This window comes from Pezoporus flaviventris, unplaced genomic scaffold, assembly GCF_033815535.1.
Source record: "Pezoporus flaviventris isolate CSIRO_AGI_PZ_B2104156 unplaced genomic scaffold, CSIRO_AGI_Pfla_v1 ptg000213l, whole genome shotgun sequence".
Classification (NCBI taxonomy): Eukaryota; Metazoa; Chordata; class Aves; order Psittaciformes; family Psittacidae; genus Pezoporus; species Pezoporus flaviventris.
The window spans coordinates 11,786,035-11,803,042 of NW_026892761.1; the positions used below are offsets into that span (position 1 = coordinate 11,786,035).

At 49.6% G+C, this 17,008-nt stretch overlaps 1 protein-coding gene and 1 long non-coding RNA gene across 2 annotated transcripts; one reads left to right on the top strand and one right to left on the bottom strand.

The window, feature by feature from the left end:
* Positions 1–951: 951 nt before the first annotated feature.
* LOC133262593 (uncharacterized) lies at positions 952–11,716 on the bottom strand. Its single transcript, XR_009741358.1, has 2 exons — positions 11,250–11,716; positions 952–1,069 (listed from the first exon to the last, which is right to left on the bottom strand). It is a non-coding gene; the product is annotated as an uncharacterized LOC133262593 (long non-coding RNA).
* A 402-nt stretch (positions 11,717–12,118) lies between these two features.
* LOC133262560 (CMP-N-acetylneuraminate-beta-galactosamide-alpha-2,3-sialyltransferase 2-like) lies at positions 12,119–15,640 on the top strand. The gene is made up of 6 exons (XM_061441844.1): positions 12,119–13,793; positions 14,057–14,247; positions 14,448–14,627; positions 14,891–14,936; positions 15,107–15,226; positions 15,330–15,640. Exons 1-6 carry the CDS (start codon positions 13,539–13,541, stop codon positions 15,495–15,497), a joined length of 960 nt encoding a protein of 319 aa, XP_061297828.1. The 5' UTR covers positions 12,119–13,538; the 3' UTR covers positions 15,498–15,640.
* The last annotated feature ends 1,368 nt before the right edge of the window (positions 15,641–17,008 follow it).

Sequence of the window (17,008 nt, forward strand, 5' to 3'; positions counted from 1 at the left end):
AGCAGTGCCAGGGGACACCACAAGAGCTCTCTATGCTAAGGGATGGGGACAGTGAACTGCCAGGGTGTTGAAGCACACTGGACACCTCCTAGGCGTGAAAACTGCACATCAGCAAGCCAAGGACCACTCGGGTCCAGTGCTGGCAGAGATTGGCCCACACCTCGGTGCAGCCTATTTGTTATGTAGCCTGTAAACAGGGAAAAGCATCAGTGATGGAAATGCTTTGCAAGGCAAAGAGGATACTCAGCAGGTAATTAATGACAGTGAATCACAGTGAAACAGGCAAATCTGTTGTAGGTGTCCTATGTGCTAGTCATAGTTTGGCTTCTGGGTTTGCATTTTTCCATATTTCATATTTATTTCCTTTCATGTTGGACCAGGCAATGCTATTGGTGGATGTAAGGTGCTGGTTGGGAGTTCACTCACCTGCAGCTGAGCCACTTTGAGCCTCTCTCATACTGGTTTTAGGGGTAGTTGTGTCCAAATACAGCCTCCAGGAATAATTGGGACTCTAGGCTGTATCATCTGCAACTGCTTTGCATAGGGTAGATGGTCAGGAATTGGAGAACAGCATTGGTCAGTGCAGGGTCTGTACAACACAATATGCCAAGATTGCAACTTCGTTTAGTCTCAGAAAAAAACAAAGGTAAAATATGGGACTTTTATTGTGATGTCTTGGAGCTTTTCATTGTAAGTGTGGAAAAAAAAGGGGGAGGGGGGGAATGCTGTATAACACGGAATGCGTATGTTTAAAACAGCAGCTAGACAACGTAGGTGTCTCCCACACAAAGTTAACTTGGTTCCATGGGGAAAATAAAAGTTCTTTCCAGTACACACCGACCCCGTGAGCAATTGCTCACACCCTGTGTACATAATGTAGTTAGTGCTTGAAGCTACAAATCAAATAGAGGCAAAAAGCAACAAGAACATATAGATGTGTAACTGGAGCACTTTCTCTTCCTTCAATTCTGATTTTGCATGTTTCCTTTTCCGATGGAGAAGCTGTGTAGCAGCCCGCATGACTGTGGTTGTTCTCAAGGAAGACTTCTGCTGTTCCGCTGTATTCACGCTGAAGCGCAAAAGCAGTCTGCATCCGTTAACCCAGTTCAAAAACCTTTTTTTGTAACCGTCAACAGCACAAATCTTTTGTATTGTCGTTTGTACCATTTTTGTACCAAAAACAAAAGAGGAAAAAAAGAAAAAAAAAAAAAGGAAGAAAGTCAATGTTTTCAGTGTGTTTTTAGTGCCACTGCAATCTTGGTTTCCAAACTGAGTGACGGGTTTGCTGATTTATTGTGTATCAAAGCTGAACTGGTGCACTGACGTCTGGCTTCAGTGTAATAAAAATAAAGTCCCCCTTTTGAATAGTCTCACTTGCTTTTTTAGTTTGTTTATTATTTTCATGTTTCTTATTTCCTTTTCCTTCCCCACATGCCCATCCCAGCTCATTCATCGCTAATGGCACACTTACATACCCTTGCAGTGACTGGTAAACGGTAGCCTGGTGGCAGGTGTGGGTCTTACATGTGCAGACACCAGTGGGAGTTTGAGAGGTCTCAGGTGCTTCTGTGTGTGTCTTTAATTCCTTACAGCAAGAAATATGTCTTGCCCCCAGCCTTTGTCGTTTCAAGCAGCAATTCCTCCCACACCCCCATGCAGACATGTCTGTGCTGCACTGAACTGCTGGTGCACATCAGTTGGGTGGCGATTTTACTCCTGCAACACAATATCTTAGTGTGTTAGCGCAATTCAGGCACATTCTAGGGTCTTTACTAGCACATTGGTAGTCCTCGTGGCTGCTGCACCAGGACATTCAGCCCCTTCCCCTGCCCGCTGCCCTGCAGCTCTGCATGTGAGCTGCAGCACTCCCAAGAGCAGCCAGCCCTTTTACTGCCAGGAATGGTTCAAAAACATTTAGGGAATGACCCAGCACTCTGGGCCAGCTGATGCCCAGAGGAGGAGGCCCGAGCTGGCTGCTCCCAGTTGTATTTGTCCATCTTCTCTGCACATGCAGGAGCAAAGCCATGCAATTAGCACTGGCAGCAGCACTCACATCCTCCTGCATGGCCTGAGCGGCTGGTTGGGTTCCCATCACCCTCACCCCAACAGCAACCCACATGAGTAGTGAGAGATTTCAGCAGGTCCTGGAGCTGAGCAGGGGCCAGGGAGGACACACAGTTCCAGCAGGGCATGGAGCTATTCCAGCCGAGCGCGAGGAAAAGCAATGCTGTCTCATTTTTAATAAACATTAAGATGAATGCAAATCCTGTACACGGCAATTTCCTTCCCCCCGGAGTCAGCTAAGAATATTTTATTGCTAGTTTTGCTAATTCTCAAGCTGTTCTTTTTCTTAGAATCATCTTTAACTACTGAATAATGCAAGACTCTTGCATCACAAATATTAGTTTCTGCTATCTACCTGTGGAAGTCTGGGCCCTCATCATCACATTATTAGGCTCTTACCTGCCTGTAGAAATTCTTGTTCCTCAAATGATTTAGCTGCATGCTTAACTTTGACTGTTGTGGATACTTTTACTAAGCTGATGGAAACAGCCACCCTCCCCTAAATCCATGGACTTCTGTACCAAAATTAAAAATAATAACAATTACTATCACAGTTATTATAGCTGCTTGGGTTGGCTAGGTTTTCTTCTCTCAAGTCAAAGGCAGATGCCATAATTTGCAGTAGAATTTGGCTCAGATCAAACCAATGCACACGGGGATTACGTTTTTTTCCTTCATTAACTAAATAACTGAACTTTACTTTGTTGTCCAGACTAAAGCCTTTGCATTACCGACACCATTTCCCACACATATATACATCTTTTTAAAGACAGCAGGGGTTTTTTTTACAAAACCAGAGTTAAGCAGTTTTAGGTAACACAAAAAAGACCAAGCAAAACTTTCTACGCAATGCTATACTATTGTCAAAACAGAGGAAGCATTGGGTTTTTATTAACCCCTGATGAAGCTGTCTCGTGTGCAAATTTCATTCCATCTATAAAAAACAATTTGCACAGCTGTAACTACTGGTGCCCAGAGGTCCTGTGTGTGAGCAGGAGAGTGCTCCAGCTGAGAACATGCCCAGCTTCCTTTCTGCCCAGTGCTGGTGTGTACTGGTGCTAACAGGAGCCTTGAGACTGAGCTGTGGCTTCTTTTGTTGTTGTTGTAATAGTAATAGCATTAATGGTATTAATAGTACTATTAGTAATAGTAAAAATATTAATTGTGAAGAAGACCTCATGGACGGCTGTACTGTGCAGCAATCACTCTCCCTCTTCCAAGCAGGGTCAAAAGTGCTTCAAAGGACCAAGATGTGTGTGGGACAGACAGGGGACACTGGAACACATAGACAACTGTGGGAACTGCGTGTCCAGCTGAGTTCTTTGACCAGTTACCTTGAAAATACTCCCAGCACTTCTCCTTCCAGCCACAGCAGCACCATGCCATAAACACTCATGAGCCAGAGCAGCAGCATCCCTCATAATCCCAGTGTAAACGGAAAGGCACCTAGGACAAGGGTACCCAAAGACGCCCAAAGGGACCAGCACTCACATGGGTGCTGCACTCTGTTCAGATGAAAGCAGAGATGTTTGAGGTGTTATTTAAGATATTCTCCTTTCCCACCTGGGCAGATCCTGGGCACGGGGGGACAGAATTAATGAGACATTAAAGATGTGCAGGTCACTGCAGAGCAGGGATGGCACTGCATGTCAAGGGGAGGGTGGTCATATGTTCCCATCCTGAACAATGGAGCCTGAGAGCTGGGATCAGACCAGTTCCTGAGCAGGGACTGAGCCACAGGCACACCAGGGCCTTTGCAGCATTGTTTCACACCAGCAAATGCTTTCTCCTGAGAGAGCTGTGGGATTTTCCCCCCTCCCCTCTCAGTGATTAAGGTACAGCTTCTCCACTCTCATCTCAGCACCACAGCACAATCCATCTCCCTGCTCGTCCCCTGCCCCCCCCCCCCCCTTCCCCACCTTCTTCCTTTAATGAGAATATTCTTTTTTAGGCTCTTTTTTTTTTGCTGCAATGCTCTTCTGCAAGTGGGTAGGTAGCAGCAGGGGGTGGCTGTGGGGAGTGGCAGGGTGTCCCTGCAGTGGGCACACGAGGGCTGGGCTGCAATCTAGCACACCTCCAACCCGGCGACAAGGGCCCTGTGCCATAACAAGGGCTGAAAAGTAAGTGCAATGCAACCTCCTGGATACTCCTGGGTTCTTTCTGCAAGGCCATGGCTTGGTGGTAGGTTTGCCTTCCCTGCCATTGCCCACTCAGCCCCCTCTTGATGGAGATAAGAGGAGCGGGAAAAAGGATGCCTCGGTCAACATCTTTCATCCACCTTTTTAATCCGGCCTAACCCAAATGACCCCAAAGCTTTTCTGAAATGCCTGGGGGCTTTGGTGAGCTGTGTTCAGTTGACAGGGTTAGGAGGGAAAACTTTGCTTCAAGTAACACCATGGGCTTGCATTAATTAGTGACCCAGTTGCTTTAGGAAGGGTCGTTTCCACCTGCAGCAAAAGGGAACCTGCCCCTCTCTAGCTAACAGGGAGAAGCAGGATCTACCTTTAAATCTGGTAATAAAGATATCAAAGAATCATCACCTAACACTAAGCAGCTGTTAAACTGAGCTGGGCAGCAGGGCACGATGCTCAGGCTGAGAGATCAGAGGGCAAGGATGAAGAGCTGGGCTGGCCAGTCTGGCCACCATCAGTTCAAAGTACTTCAAACCTCTCTTGGTTTGAAGAATTAGCGCAGCCCCTCTGGTTTATGCTTATCCTGGCTCCGGTTTAGCCTCCAAACACTTGCAAATGTTTGCAAACATAAATCAATGGGTTAACGCTTGCCCCAGAAGAAGTTTTCCTCTGAGAGATTAAAATCTCTCTATCTGTGCTGGAAGCTGCCAGAAGTGGATTGTCAAACATCCCTGGGAGGCTGCAGAAGGAATAAGGCAGAATCGGGTCTCTGTCAATATTTCCATTCTTAATAAACCAGATTTATAATATCTGAGGCTGCATGGAAGCTTTATCACTGAGCACCTAATGGCCATGCCATTAACCTGTGCTATCTATAGCTGAACTCATTACTTTATGAAGTACTTGGAGTTACCTTGGAGTACAAAAGGTAACATAACTAATCCTGGTCTGTGAAAACCATATTGATTGGAATGTAACCACCAGGAAATGTGAGAGCATTTATAGTCCTCTGCAAAAATGCAGTTTGAGCGCTTGTTGCTCTGCACACAATACCCAGCCCTTTGCATCAGGGGTTTAACATCCCATCATCAACCTCTGTGGCGCAAGCAAGGTGGGGATGAGGTGTCCTGCCATATCCCACACAGCTTTCCCCAGGTGAATGTACGGGGTGGGATAAAATCCAGTGCCAGACACTGCTGAAGATGTCTTGTGCTGGTGAGACCATGATGTTGGTGCTGTGTAAGTGCTTCAGGTTTGGTCAAAGGCAAAGGCTTTGCTGATTAGTTAAAGATGTTGGATACTTTTCGTATCCTTGGTTTACAGCCTGAGCTTTCCAGAGTGCACACTGTCTTGCAAATGCCTATGCTGAAGTTGCTAAGGCAGTCACTCATCACCCATTTTTTACAGCTGGGGTACCAATAAGTGCAAAGCAGATATATATGTCTATATATCTATGTGAAGACTCACTGGCCTGTGCCATCTGTTTCCCAGCTGAGGTCCCTGCCAAACATTTATCATCATGAATCTCCTTTCACATCACACCTCGAGAAGGAGCAAATACGTTGCTTTAATATAGTGCTATTGATCCCAAGAGCTTAAAACAATAACCATTGCATAATCAGAATTCACTTTTTTCTGGGAACTGAGTTGCTTTTAGCATTTTGTAGGGACAGAAAGAAATTCAGCATCTTGAGAAAAAGGAACACAAGAGGCTGGGGAGGCGAGGATGTAAGAATTCAGCTCTACAAACTGCCCCGAATCCCAGACCTCAGGCAAAAAACAAAGTACTTCAAGGAGGAAATACATCACATTACTATAGTACTGCATGAAATATTTACCTTTTGAGTACATTACCAAAGTGGTTTCTTTTGACGTTACGTTTGTGCCCTTGTAAAAGACATGCAGCCAACAGCAAATACCCATCCCAGAACAAGCACACATCGCTGCAGTGCAGTGGCCGTGCTGGCTCTGGGGACCCGGGACAAGGCTGACATGAAATCTCCATTACCTCAGCTCCCCAGGAGGATCTGCCCAAGCGAGATGCCACCACTACCATGTGCTGTGCATCACCCCAGCTACCAGCCCTGCCTGAAATACGCTCCTAAGTACACCAGAGCAGGAAAACATGCATGTACAGGAGACTTCTGTTACCTAAATGCCTCTGATCAGAAGTATTGTCATCTTCCCTTGTCTTAACGCAAGGAAGCGTACAAATAGAAAGCATGGCTTTACCACAGGTATTTAGCCATCTGCAATTAGGCAGTGCCTCGCTTCCAAACCTTATCATAAATAGAAGAGGAACAACCTTTTCCTTGCTCAAAATGCTTCACTAAATATTTCACTGAGCATCTTGGGTTTCCATTTGTCCTGCTTCAGCTTGCTGCTTGTCGCCCCTCTTTGTCCTTACACTTTGCACAAGGACCTTGGTGGCACTGATGCAATTGCATGTGCAGCAGAAGGGGGGACCCACTCAACTTCCCGTTTTGCAAAGAAAGCACTGTTTCAGTTCAGCAACCTTTTCACAAACAAGTACATTAGAACACAAGCCCAAAACAGCCTTAAAAAAACCTTTTCAGCCAGACTTAGCAAATAAACAATAAAGTGAGACTACAGATAAATGCAAGTTATGTCCAGTCACTGCTGGAGCCGTGGCCATGCCACCCCTCTGCAGATGGAAACTCAGTCCCCTTCATCTGGGCTTCCTCCTTCTTGGGAGAGGCTGCAGTAAACCTACAGACTTCAGTCAAGGCAGAAGAAGTCTTTTTTTAGGAGAAACTCTCCATTTCATTACCTCAGGACAGCACAGATGAGCAGCCAAAGGGCCAAGGCCAAGCTCAGCCTGCCTTCTGCAGGAGTGTATATCAGGGCAGGATCCTCAAGGATCACTTTTCTCAAAGCATCCTAATAAGCGTGGCTGAATAATGCTGAGGCTCCTTTTGGGGCTAAGCATGGAGCAGAGGGCAACGCTGGGTCTTCTCCAGAAAGGAGTTGTCTTTTTAACAGGGTTTCTAAGAAAAAGCACGCCTGTGATGCCAGCATTCCCTTTCCTGCTTCCCTCATTGATGAGGAGCAGCTAAATTAAACACAGCCAGAAAGAGAATTAAGTCCGTGTACTTTTTGTGACAAATAAGGGACCAAAGAAGAGCTTTGTCAGCTCAGACACTTCATTCAAGGAGCAGATAAACAAGAATTTATATAGGCAAAAAGGTGTCTCCATGGCAGAGACCTTAAACATGCCCTGAGCAAGGATAGACCCTCCGAGAGGTTTTACAGCCAGCTACAAGGAACCACAAGGAACCCGATGTCTCTTTGCATTGGCACTGGTGACACAACTTGTCTCCTAAGAGGTTACCATTCAGCATCCCACCACAGCCTGGAGCCACTGATGGACAAATAACCCTTTTTCCTTGCAAGTGAGACATGGTGGCGTGGGGTGAACAGAGGAGCAGTGTTGGACCCCAGGGTGAAGGGCTCAGCAGGACAGGGAGCAGGGCAGGACCCAGCCCTGTCCCCAGGCTGTGAGAGGGCTGCAAGGCTGTGGTCCAGGGTGTTTCAAATGCCTGAAAATCATCCCTTGGGCTGTGTCCTAGTTATTAATAGGAACTTATTCTTGAAAGTCCCAGTGGGGATTGGAGCCCTGATATGCTAAATCCTACACTAACACACATTAACAGCCCCCAGACGGGGCCTGCTTCTCAAGTTGTGATTTAAAGTCCACGCAGAGGTGGCAAGTTGGAAGCAATCCCTCCCCGGAAATGTGCTGTAGACCTTAAAATATGCATTGCCATCTCTCTCTTATTTTGTTATGGGTTTTTGTACCTTTTCCTAGAGTGAGTTCTGGCCTAGGCAAGGTGATGCCAAGGCACCCACGGTACACACTTGGCAGCTGGTAAAGTAATCTCTCTGCCCAAGAAATTCAGTTTCATGATGAAGACAAAGAGTCCGGCCTGGCTGGGTGATCCCATGCAGGCTGCCCCCTCCCAGGACAGCCTAATGCTGCTGACTGCAGACAGAGGGTCTTTCGCACTGATTGCATTATAATTTAATCCAGCCTTCAGCGATTTTAGTGCTCAATATTGTTGTTATTTTACACCTCAGCAGAAGTTCATGAGGAACAAAATGAGGTTGCAATACTCTAGGGGGAAGCTGGCAAGAGTCACAAATCCATCTTTGTGGAAACAGATTTAAGCTTAGGTCCAAATAATTAGTTCTTTACCCAGGCCTTAAGCTAAGGAGACAGTGAGTTCTTCTGCAGAGGCTGCAGAGCAACTTCCTGGGAAGCTCTGTTAGGCTCACAGGTTTTTTGCACACTCATTTGTATAGCAGAGGCTCAGCTCATGGTCAGGAGCTGGAGCATGGAGCGATGGTGTGGGCAGGATGACACAGTGCTCCTGCCTGCGCTGCCAGGAGGAGCTTTTGCACAGGCACCAGCGAGACCTCAGGCTCTACACTGAAACTTATCTGGAGAAAAAGGGGTTTTTCCCACCTTGTTGCGATGCCACCAGCTTCCTGCTGCTGAAGCACAGGGGATGCTTGCTGCAGAAAGTGCAGCGGGATGGGAGGAGGGAAGATGCACACATGGGGAGCTGGTTTAGACCCAGCCGGTAACTCGGTGCCACAGAACCGCTCGCTCACCTTGAGCTGCTAACTATTAACTTTAGTTAATAACTAAAATGAAGTAAAACATAGTGATAATAAAAAGAATACCAACAATGACCATAATAATAATAGGAAGAAGCAAGAGAAGAAATGACAGCTCAGGAAACACAACTGATGCACAACACAATTGATCACCACGTGTCAACTGATACCCAGCCCAACCTGAGCAGCAATAGGCTCCTCCCAGCCAACTCCCCCCAGTTTTTTATACTGGGCATGATGAGCTGTGGTATGGAATACCCTTTTGGCTAGTTTGGGTCAGGTGTCCTGTCTTTGCTCCCTCCCGGCTTCTTGTGCCCCTCCTCACTGGCAAAGCATGAGACTGAAAAGTCCTTGATTGGAATAAGCATTACTTAGCAACAACTAAAAACATCAGTGTGTTATCAATCAGTATTGTTCTCAGATAAAGCTAAAACACAGCACTGCAGCAGCTACCAGGACAAAAAATGACTGTTATGGCTGAAACCAGGACAGGAGGCCCAACTGCATTCCCAGCAGCAGATCCCTGACTTTGGAAACTCAGTGATGAATCAACGATGTCTTAAACACCTCTAAGCAAAGACACAGTTAAGAAAAGCCTCTTGTTGGTGCAAACAGCACGAAAGAACCAGGAGACAGTGAGTGAAGTGATCCCTGTTCTCCCATGGGTTGCTCCCTGCTCTCCCTTGGCACCTGGATAATATCTTTGTGGACGAGTCCGTGATGCAGAGCTGCTGTAGACCAGTGAAATGCTGGGCTTTAACTGGGATTTAGCTTATTGCCACAGCATCCCCCTTCCACACATAACCAAAGCAAAAGTAGGGCTGAAGGATCCCCCATGCATCAGCCTTAGTAACAGGCATGTGCTCAGAAAAGATCAATTTTCATCATTGCTCTCTTCTGTGACAACAGTGACTGAAGCTCTGCAGGGAAGGAGAACACAGTGAAATAGTGCCAGGGAAGGAAAGGATGAAGGAAAACACCCCATGAAGGCACCCAAAGGAGAGGAAATCAGCCCGAAGAACAGAAAGTTAGCTACATAAATTTCTCAAGCTCACAAGGCAGGATAAAGCTCAACCCTCCCCTAGGCAAAGAGTAAAAGGATAAAACCAGTCCCATTACACTGAGCCACTTAAAGCCATTTGAAAGATACCGGCGGTTCCTATGAATTCGATGGCTGCTGCACGGGTAAGAATTCCCCCCCTGCATTTACTGAACTTTATTCCAGGAGCATGTGCTGTGGGATTTCAGCTTATGAGGCTTTTTCCCACATTTTTCCCTCTGCCCAGGAGTCCTGATGTTTTGCAGGTAGCTCCTGCACAAAAGGAAGAGCTGGAGCTGTGCAGAGCTCCTGCTGTACTGCACACACCTCAGAGAGTGCCTGGTGTTGGCCCAGCTTTAAGACCAGCCCTTTGGTCTTGAGCATCGAGCCCTGCATCACCATGCAGGAGACATGGGCTGAATTTGTCTCTCCGCACCCCAAATCCCAGGGAAGATCCCAGCTCCCCTGTAGCTGAAAAATCAAGAGACCCCAGAAGTTCCCGTTTGCTTCCCACCACTCCTCACTTGCAAGAGGGACATATCCCACCAGCACCCACCACCCTGCTCCCTCCACAGACCTCCTCTTGGAGGCTTTCTGAAAGGCTGGAAGATAAATCCTTCAATCCACACACAAGCTTTAACTCCTCCTTTGCCCGCAGGGAGCTCAAAACCACCATGCTCACCATTCAGTGCCAGGAGTGGTGTGCCACAGAGACCTGGCAAACTTGGCTAATGCATCATCTCAAGCAGAGCAGGATGGGGACCTGGGGGCAGAGGCTCTGGAGCTGGCATGCAAACCCCTGGGAAAGGGGCCTCTGCTGAGGGCTGAGCACACTCAGTGTATGCTATTGCAATACAAGTAGTTGTTAAATACAGTTTTCTTTTACATGACGTTACTGACTCAGTAAGGTCTGATAAATTAATGCCAATCTGCGGCTACGAGTTCAAGCAGTTGCAAGTGAATTTGGGGTTTGGACATGCACTGCCAACTGCTATTGTTCCCAATGCAACAGCTAGGTGGGAAACAGAAATAAAATGAAACGCGAGCAAATGCTGTGGAGCCAGCACCACCCTGTGGCGCCTGAGCCATCCCTAATTCCTCCCTCCCGGGTTTCACCGCCTGTGCTCCAGAAAATGTGCTTTGTGGCAGCTCAGGGCATTGCCCCTCTGGTGCCTGTTCATCCCCAGCAATGATGGAGAGGCCCTTTGAGCCCGCTACCACTGAACGCCGTCTCTTTGGTGCTGTGTATTTCACGGCGCTGCTCTGGTTTGAGATGTTACACCTTCCTCTTCACCACTCTCCCTCAGGCACCAAACCTCCTCTCAGGCATGAGAGCAAAGAGGACTGACCTCCCCTTGGATAGCACTACTCACAGTTCAGCTCACATGGCTTTTCTCCACAGGTTGCGTTTTCTCCATTGCTGGGGCACATTTCACAGCTTTTCTGTCCTCTCTGAGCCCAAATCCCTTTCAGGTGAGGAAAAGAAACCAGCTAAATGAGACCTTCATATTGCTGGTGTCAGTGTCTGCAGGAGATGCTCCATCCCTGTCACTGTTCAAGGCCAGGTTGGACAGAGTCTTGGGTGACATGGTGCATGGTATCCCTGTCCTGCATGGCAGGGGGTTGGAACTGGATGATCTTAAGGGCTTTTCCAACCCTAAGTGTTCAATGGTTCTATGACCCTCAGGCCCAGGAGGGCAGTTCCAGTCCATGCAGCTTCTCCTAGCCTCAAACATTGCAATGATGTATTTCCTGATCCAGCCCTGGGAACATGGCCAGGGCATCCAAATCCAGCAGGACCAGTAGCTACCATGGTGTGCTGGGGCTGTGCTGGGGCACCAGGGTGATGGGTACCATGCAGGAGGGGCAGCAGCTCTGACCTCACTGTGCCACTCGCCCCGAGGCTCTGTTTTCTGCCACGCAATGGTGCAACACTTCCTCTTCCTGTGGTGAATTCTGCAGCTTGCAACAAGCGCTGGCGAGGCCACGGAGCTCGGGAGCACCCCCTTCACCCTGCTCAGCAGTGCACCCTCCAGGAAGGTGAGGGGCCCTGGGGACGTTTGTCTGGGGTCTCTTTCCTGGCTGCAGGGCTTGGGGAGCTCCTGGCGATGTCCTTTGGGGCAGAGGCAGCGGCAGTGGCTTGTGGTTGATGGCACTGGGCCGGGGAACCCCAAGGTAAGGGCGCTTGTGGGCATGGGGCAGGGGGAAGAGGTGTTTCAGCTGTCATGGGGCTGTGGGTCCCACCCATGGAGCATGGGCTGCGCATGGGCACAGAGAGGGACATGGGCTGCTCAGCCCTGTCTGGCAGAGCTCTGCCCTCCCAAAGGATGGTGTCTGTGAAGAGCTTCATGAAATATTCACTGTGCTGCCTGAGTCCCCTGGCTTAATGGAGCTGCTGGCGCCGGCCATGCAGCCTCCAGCAGAGAGGGCACTGGGGCCTTCAAGGTCCCCCCCAAGCCTGCGGGTGAGGAGGTGACATTTCACAGCTGCTTCCTGCTCGGGAGCACCCGTGTCTGTGTTCCTGGTGCAGTGGTGATAACTTGTTTGAGCTTCTCTTCAAGAAGAGCTGGTGGTTCAGTTGTGTTTTGGAAGGGCAGCTTGCAGCACGACCTGCTGTGGTGACCCAGGATCATCTGACCGCTCCTCACCATCTCCTGCTTCTGCTCCTTGCTTGGGCACCTGGAGCAGCAGCTTTGCTGTCAGGTGTGTGTCCAGTGGCTCCTGTTTGAGTGCGGTTGGTTGGACGCCACGGCAAGCAGGTACCTCTGAGCTGCAGGACCCGCGGCACCCAGGCGACTGGGGGGAGCAGAGGGTAAAGGCAGGAGTGGGTTTCTCTCCCTCAGCTTCCCCAGTAGAGAGGGGACACCCTTCCTGCTTCTTCATCTCTCCCCAGAATGGAGGCTGTTCTCACATCCCTTCTCCTCAAGCTTTCTTTAGCCCACAGGAGGCAGGTCCTGAGAGGCTGAGCACTTTGTGAACTCCCTGAGGACAAGAACACCTTTTTCAGTCAGACTTTAGGTTTACTTAAGTGTTTTTAGATGGAGAACAGAAATGTCACATAATTACAGTATTTAAGACAGGTTCATGCATACACTCGGTACCTCCTGCTCCTGCCTCCTGGCAATGGTTCAGCGCCCTCGAAGCTGCAAATCCCCAGGCTGAGGAGGAGGTGATTTGCCACCAGTGCAGTCACAGTGGGGAGGCCAAGGGGCTTCTGTGTGCAGAAGCTGCTCCCTGGTGCTGGTGTGCATGGGAGAAGGTGGCAGGGCTTTACAGAAGAGGAGCTGCTTCATGGGCAGAGGGCTGCTGCTCTGGAGGGGTTTGGCTGGTGATAGGGGTGATGTTGCTTTGCTGCTTGCTCAGGGGTCAATCTGCAGACCCTAAAAGTGTCACAGGCAAAGAGCAGCTCCTTGTACAGTATGTGCCACCAGCCAGCCCTGCCCAGACTAGGTAACTATGGCAGTGCCAGAAGCAGAGCACAGCAATAAAGCTGTTCGTTTGAAAAGGAAATGAGAACCAGACTAATTCAGGTCTCCTGCAGTACTGGTGAGCAGCCAATGGATGTCCTGGGAGGCTGGGCAGGGAGGATGGGTGGGAAGGGGTCCATCCAGTGGTGCTGCTGCCACTGGTCCCTGTGACATCTCACTGCAGATGGTGTGAGGATGCTGTGCCAGAGGCGCATGCAGGTGGTGCTGGCCCTGTGCTTGCTGCTGGTCCTGTGGCAATGCTTCCAAGCCCCCAGGGGTGGCATCAGCCCCTTCCCTCAGGCTCCTTCCCACCTTGGCGCCCCTGCTGCCTACTGCACCACCAGCACCAACAGCTCCACATGGTTCAATGCCCGCTACAACACGACCATGCGGCCTCTGCTGACAGGCACAGCCCATGAGCTCTCCTCCGACGTGGTTCAGTGGTGGCTGGTAAGTAGGGGCACAGGTGGGAGATAGGGGCTCTCCCTGGGTCTGCCTGTGATGGGCAGGACCAAGATTAAAAGCAGGGACAGTGGGTGCAAGGATTCACTATGCCCCCTCACCATCTCAGAGCTGTCCTGCACCCTTTTCCTAACATCCCATTGGGTTTTTCTGTGCCTTTCCCAGGGCTCTGCTGGGAGGAGCAGGGCTCCCCCCACTTTCTGGCACTGGCCAGGGGCTGATGCTGCTTGTCTCTGCCTTTTGCCCTGCAGACACTGCAGGGTCCCTCAAGGGGTGTCCAGCTCCAGGCCATACTTTGGCAGCTCTTCACTGTGCTCCCAGCTCCAACCGGCAGCATGTGGGACCCGAATCACTGCAGGACTTGTGCGGTGGTGGGGAACTCCGGATGGCTGAAGGGCTCCGGCCATGGGCTGCGGATTGATGCGCACGACTGGGTGCTGAGGTGGGTGACCTGAAGGGTTTGGGCTCTCCCTGTCTCCCCAGGACCCGGCATGCCCCAGCCTCCAGCCATCCTGCATCACCCATGTCCCCTCTTTGCTGCTGGCCAGGGTGACCTGGTGTCCTTGCCTGGTGGGACTGGCAGCCCGGGACCAGAGTGGCATGCACCTTTGCTTTAGGATGTGCCTTCCTGTTGTCCTCCAGGATGAACAGGGCAAAGATTGCTGGCTTTGAGCTGGATGTTGGCATGAGAACAACCCATCACTTCATGTACCCAGAGAGCGCAGTGGACCTTGAGCCTGGCGTCCACCTCGTCCTCGTCCCCTTCAAGCCACTGGACCTGCAGTGGGTGGCCAGCACCTTCTCCACTGGAGAGCTCACACAGTGCGTTGGCCTTGGGGGACAGCACGTACTGTGCTGGAGCCCCTGGGGATGGTGTGGGGTGGTCCTGGAGACCCTGGTGCCTCAGTGGGGCACCATGGTCCTGGTGAGACCAAAAGGCCCCTGGGTGAGAGTCCTTGCATCCCTCTGTACTGCAGTTTGTGGGCATGGGTGGGATGGTGGCTGTCCCCACTGGAGGACAGCCTCCAAAGCAGGCCCCAGCAGCAGGAGTGCTCCTGCTCACTGCTGTCCTCTGGCTCTTGCAGCACATACATGAGAGTGAAACAGTTCATCAAAGCAGACAGAAACAAGGTAAGGGCTCCAGCTCCTATGGGGCACTCAGAGCTGCCTGGGCAAAGCCCAGGCTTGGTTTTCAGCTGGATGTGGGCAGAGCCAGTGAGCAGGAGCCGCACTGGTGGCAGGGGCTGGCTGTCAGGTCACAGCAGGATGAGCACCTGATGGCTCCCCCACTCCCCACTCAGGTGCTGATCCTGAGCCCAGCTTTCCTCAAGTACATCCATGACAACTGGACGCAGCACCACGGGCGATACCCCTCCACCGGCTTCATAGCCCTGCTCTTCGCCCTGCATGCCTGCCAGCAGGTGAGTGAGTGCACCTGCAGGGCTGGGCACTGCTGTGGGGCAACCATTGCCTGTGTGTGTGTGCTCCAGCCCAGGGCCCTGCAGCTCTTCCTGCCATGTGCAGGTCTCCGTGTTTGGCTTCGGAGCAGACACCAAAGGGAACTGGCACCACTACTGGGAGAAAAACCGCTGGTCTGGAGCCTTCCGCAGGACAAGGGTCCATGACGCTGACATCGAATTCAGCCTTATCGAGAGACTGGCAGCTGAAGGCAGGATTTTATTCCACAGATGATGCATTTCCAAAAGACTGAAGCCAGGCTGTTAGTGCAGGAACTGGCAGCTCTCCCCGCTCTTTAGCTTGCTTGCACTGGCCCCATCAGCTGGGCACTGTGGGTGCCACGCTCCCATGTCACGAGATGTTGCACACGGCTGGACACAGCTCTGCCCGTTCTGGTTGGAAGAGAAGGAGAGACATGAAGCTGGAAGTGCATGTGGAACCTATGAGCTGCTGTGCGCACCCCTGCAGTGGCTACAAAGCCACTGGTGACAGCAGTGGTGGTGGCTGTCTGCACGATGAAGCTTTTGGGGGACGTTCGTAGTTGTTCTTTAGGCAATATTTTTATAACTAAGGAAAAAACTCTGAAGCTCAATCAAAGAATAAGAAAGGAAGAGAAGTCAAGCAAGCTGTCTGAAGACAGCAGAATCAAGTGCAGTTTAACTGATCTTTGAACAAATTTTGAAAACACAGGTCAATCTATTATTATTTGCTCTATTACTGAGCTATTACTGCTTTGGGAAAACAGCACAATCTGCCTCAGCTTCATCTGCAGAACAAGACTGCAGACCCTGGAGACAGCTCCCCAGTGGAGGTTTTCTCCTCCAGAGCAGGGTTAGCAGGATGTATTTTCCCTTCATTCAATCACAAACATGAACACCCTTGACTCAAACTCAGCTCTTCCACAGCTATGAGTCACCTTGGTCTTTCAGTCTATTAAAATCACCACATTTTAATAGAATCTCTCCTACACATAAGCTCTTTAATACCAGAAGCCTGTATTACTTATTAGCTTCAATGATTTTTTAATCTCCATTTCTGTGTCTTCTGTTCCTCTTCTCTGTCATACCCAGTTTCCCACACTGAGTCCAAGTCTTGCACTTACCTACCCCTCACCTTCCCTGTTTGCTCTCAGTCCTAAGCTGTGCGGTGTGCTCAACACCTTCCTGAGCTTTACAAGCAGTTAGTTTTCTTATGAAAGACAAGTGATAGGTGGTAACTGTTTAACTGCGGGTTAAACTCTTGCTGCATTATTTCCATTCATCTTCCTCCTCCTGATAAAAAGGTTTAGGTACCAAGCTGTGTGCTTTGCTGTGGGACTGAAGCTGTTCAGGTCATTTTTTGTTCCTCATGTGCCTTTTCTCACACTGTGATATTATATAATCCTAACCCCATGGATTTATTAAATATCCTTGTTTCAAATGTAAAACAAAAACTACTTTCAAATTAATTATAGAATAGCTTTTAACTTGCATTATCTGATCCTAGGCCCACCACAGTGTGCACTATGGCACCAACCGCTTGGACCACGTTAATAACAAAGCTGGGATTTAAGAGCAATGATTCTGGTTTACTCCAAAATGAGGCAGGAATCCACAGTATTTCATTTCTCCAAATTTATCCCACTATAACTTCACAGACCAAGCACTTTACTCACTTGTGTAAGTAAGTCATTAAAAAGACAAAAACCCCAACCATCATGATAACTACAGACTTTGCCACAACACAAGTGTGTTTTTAAATGAAAA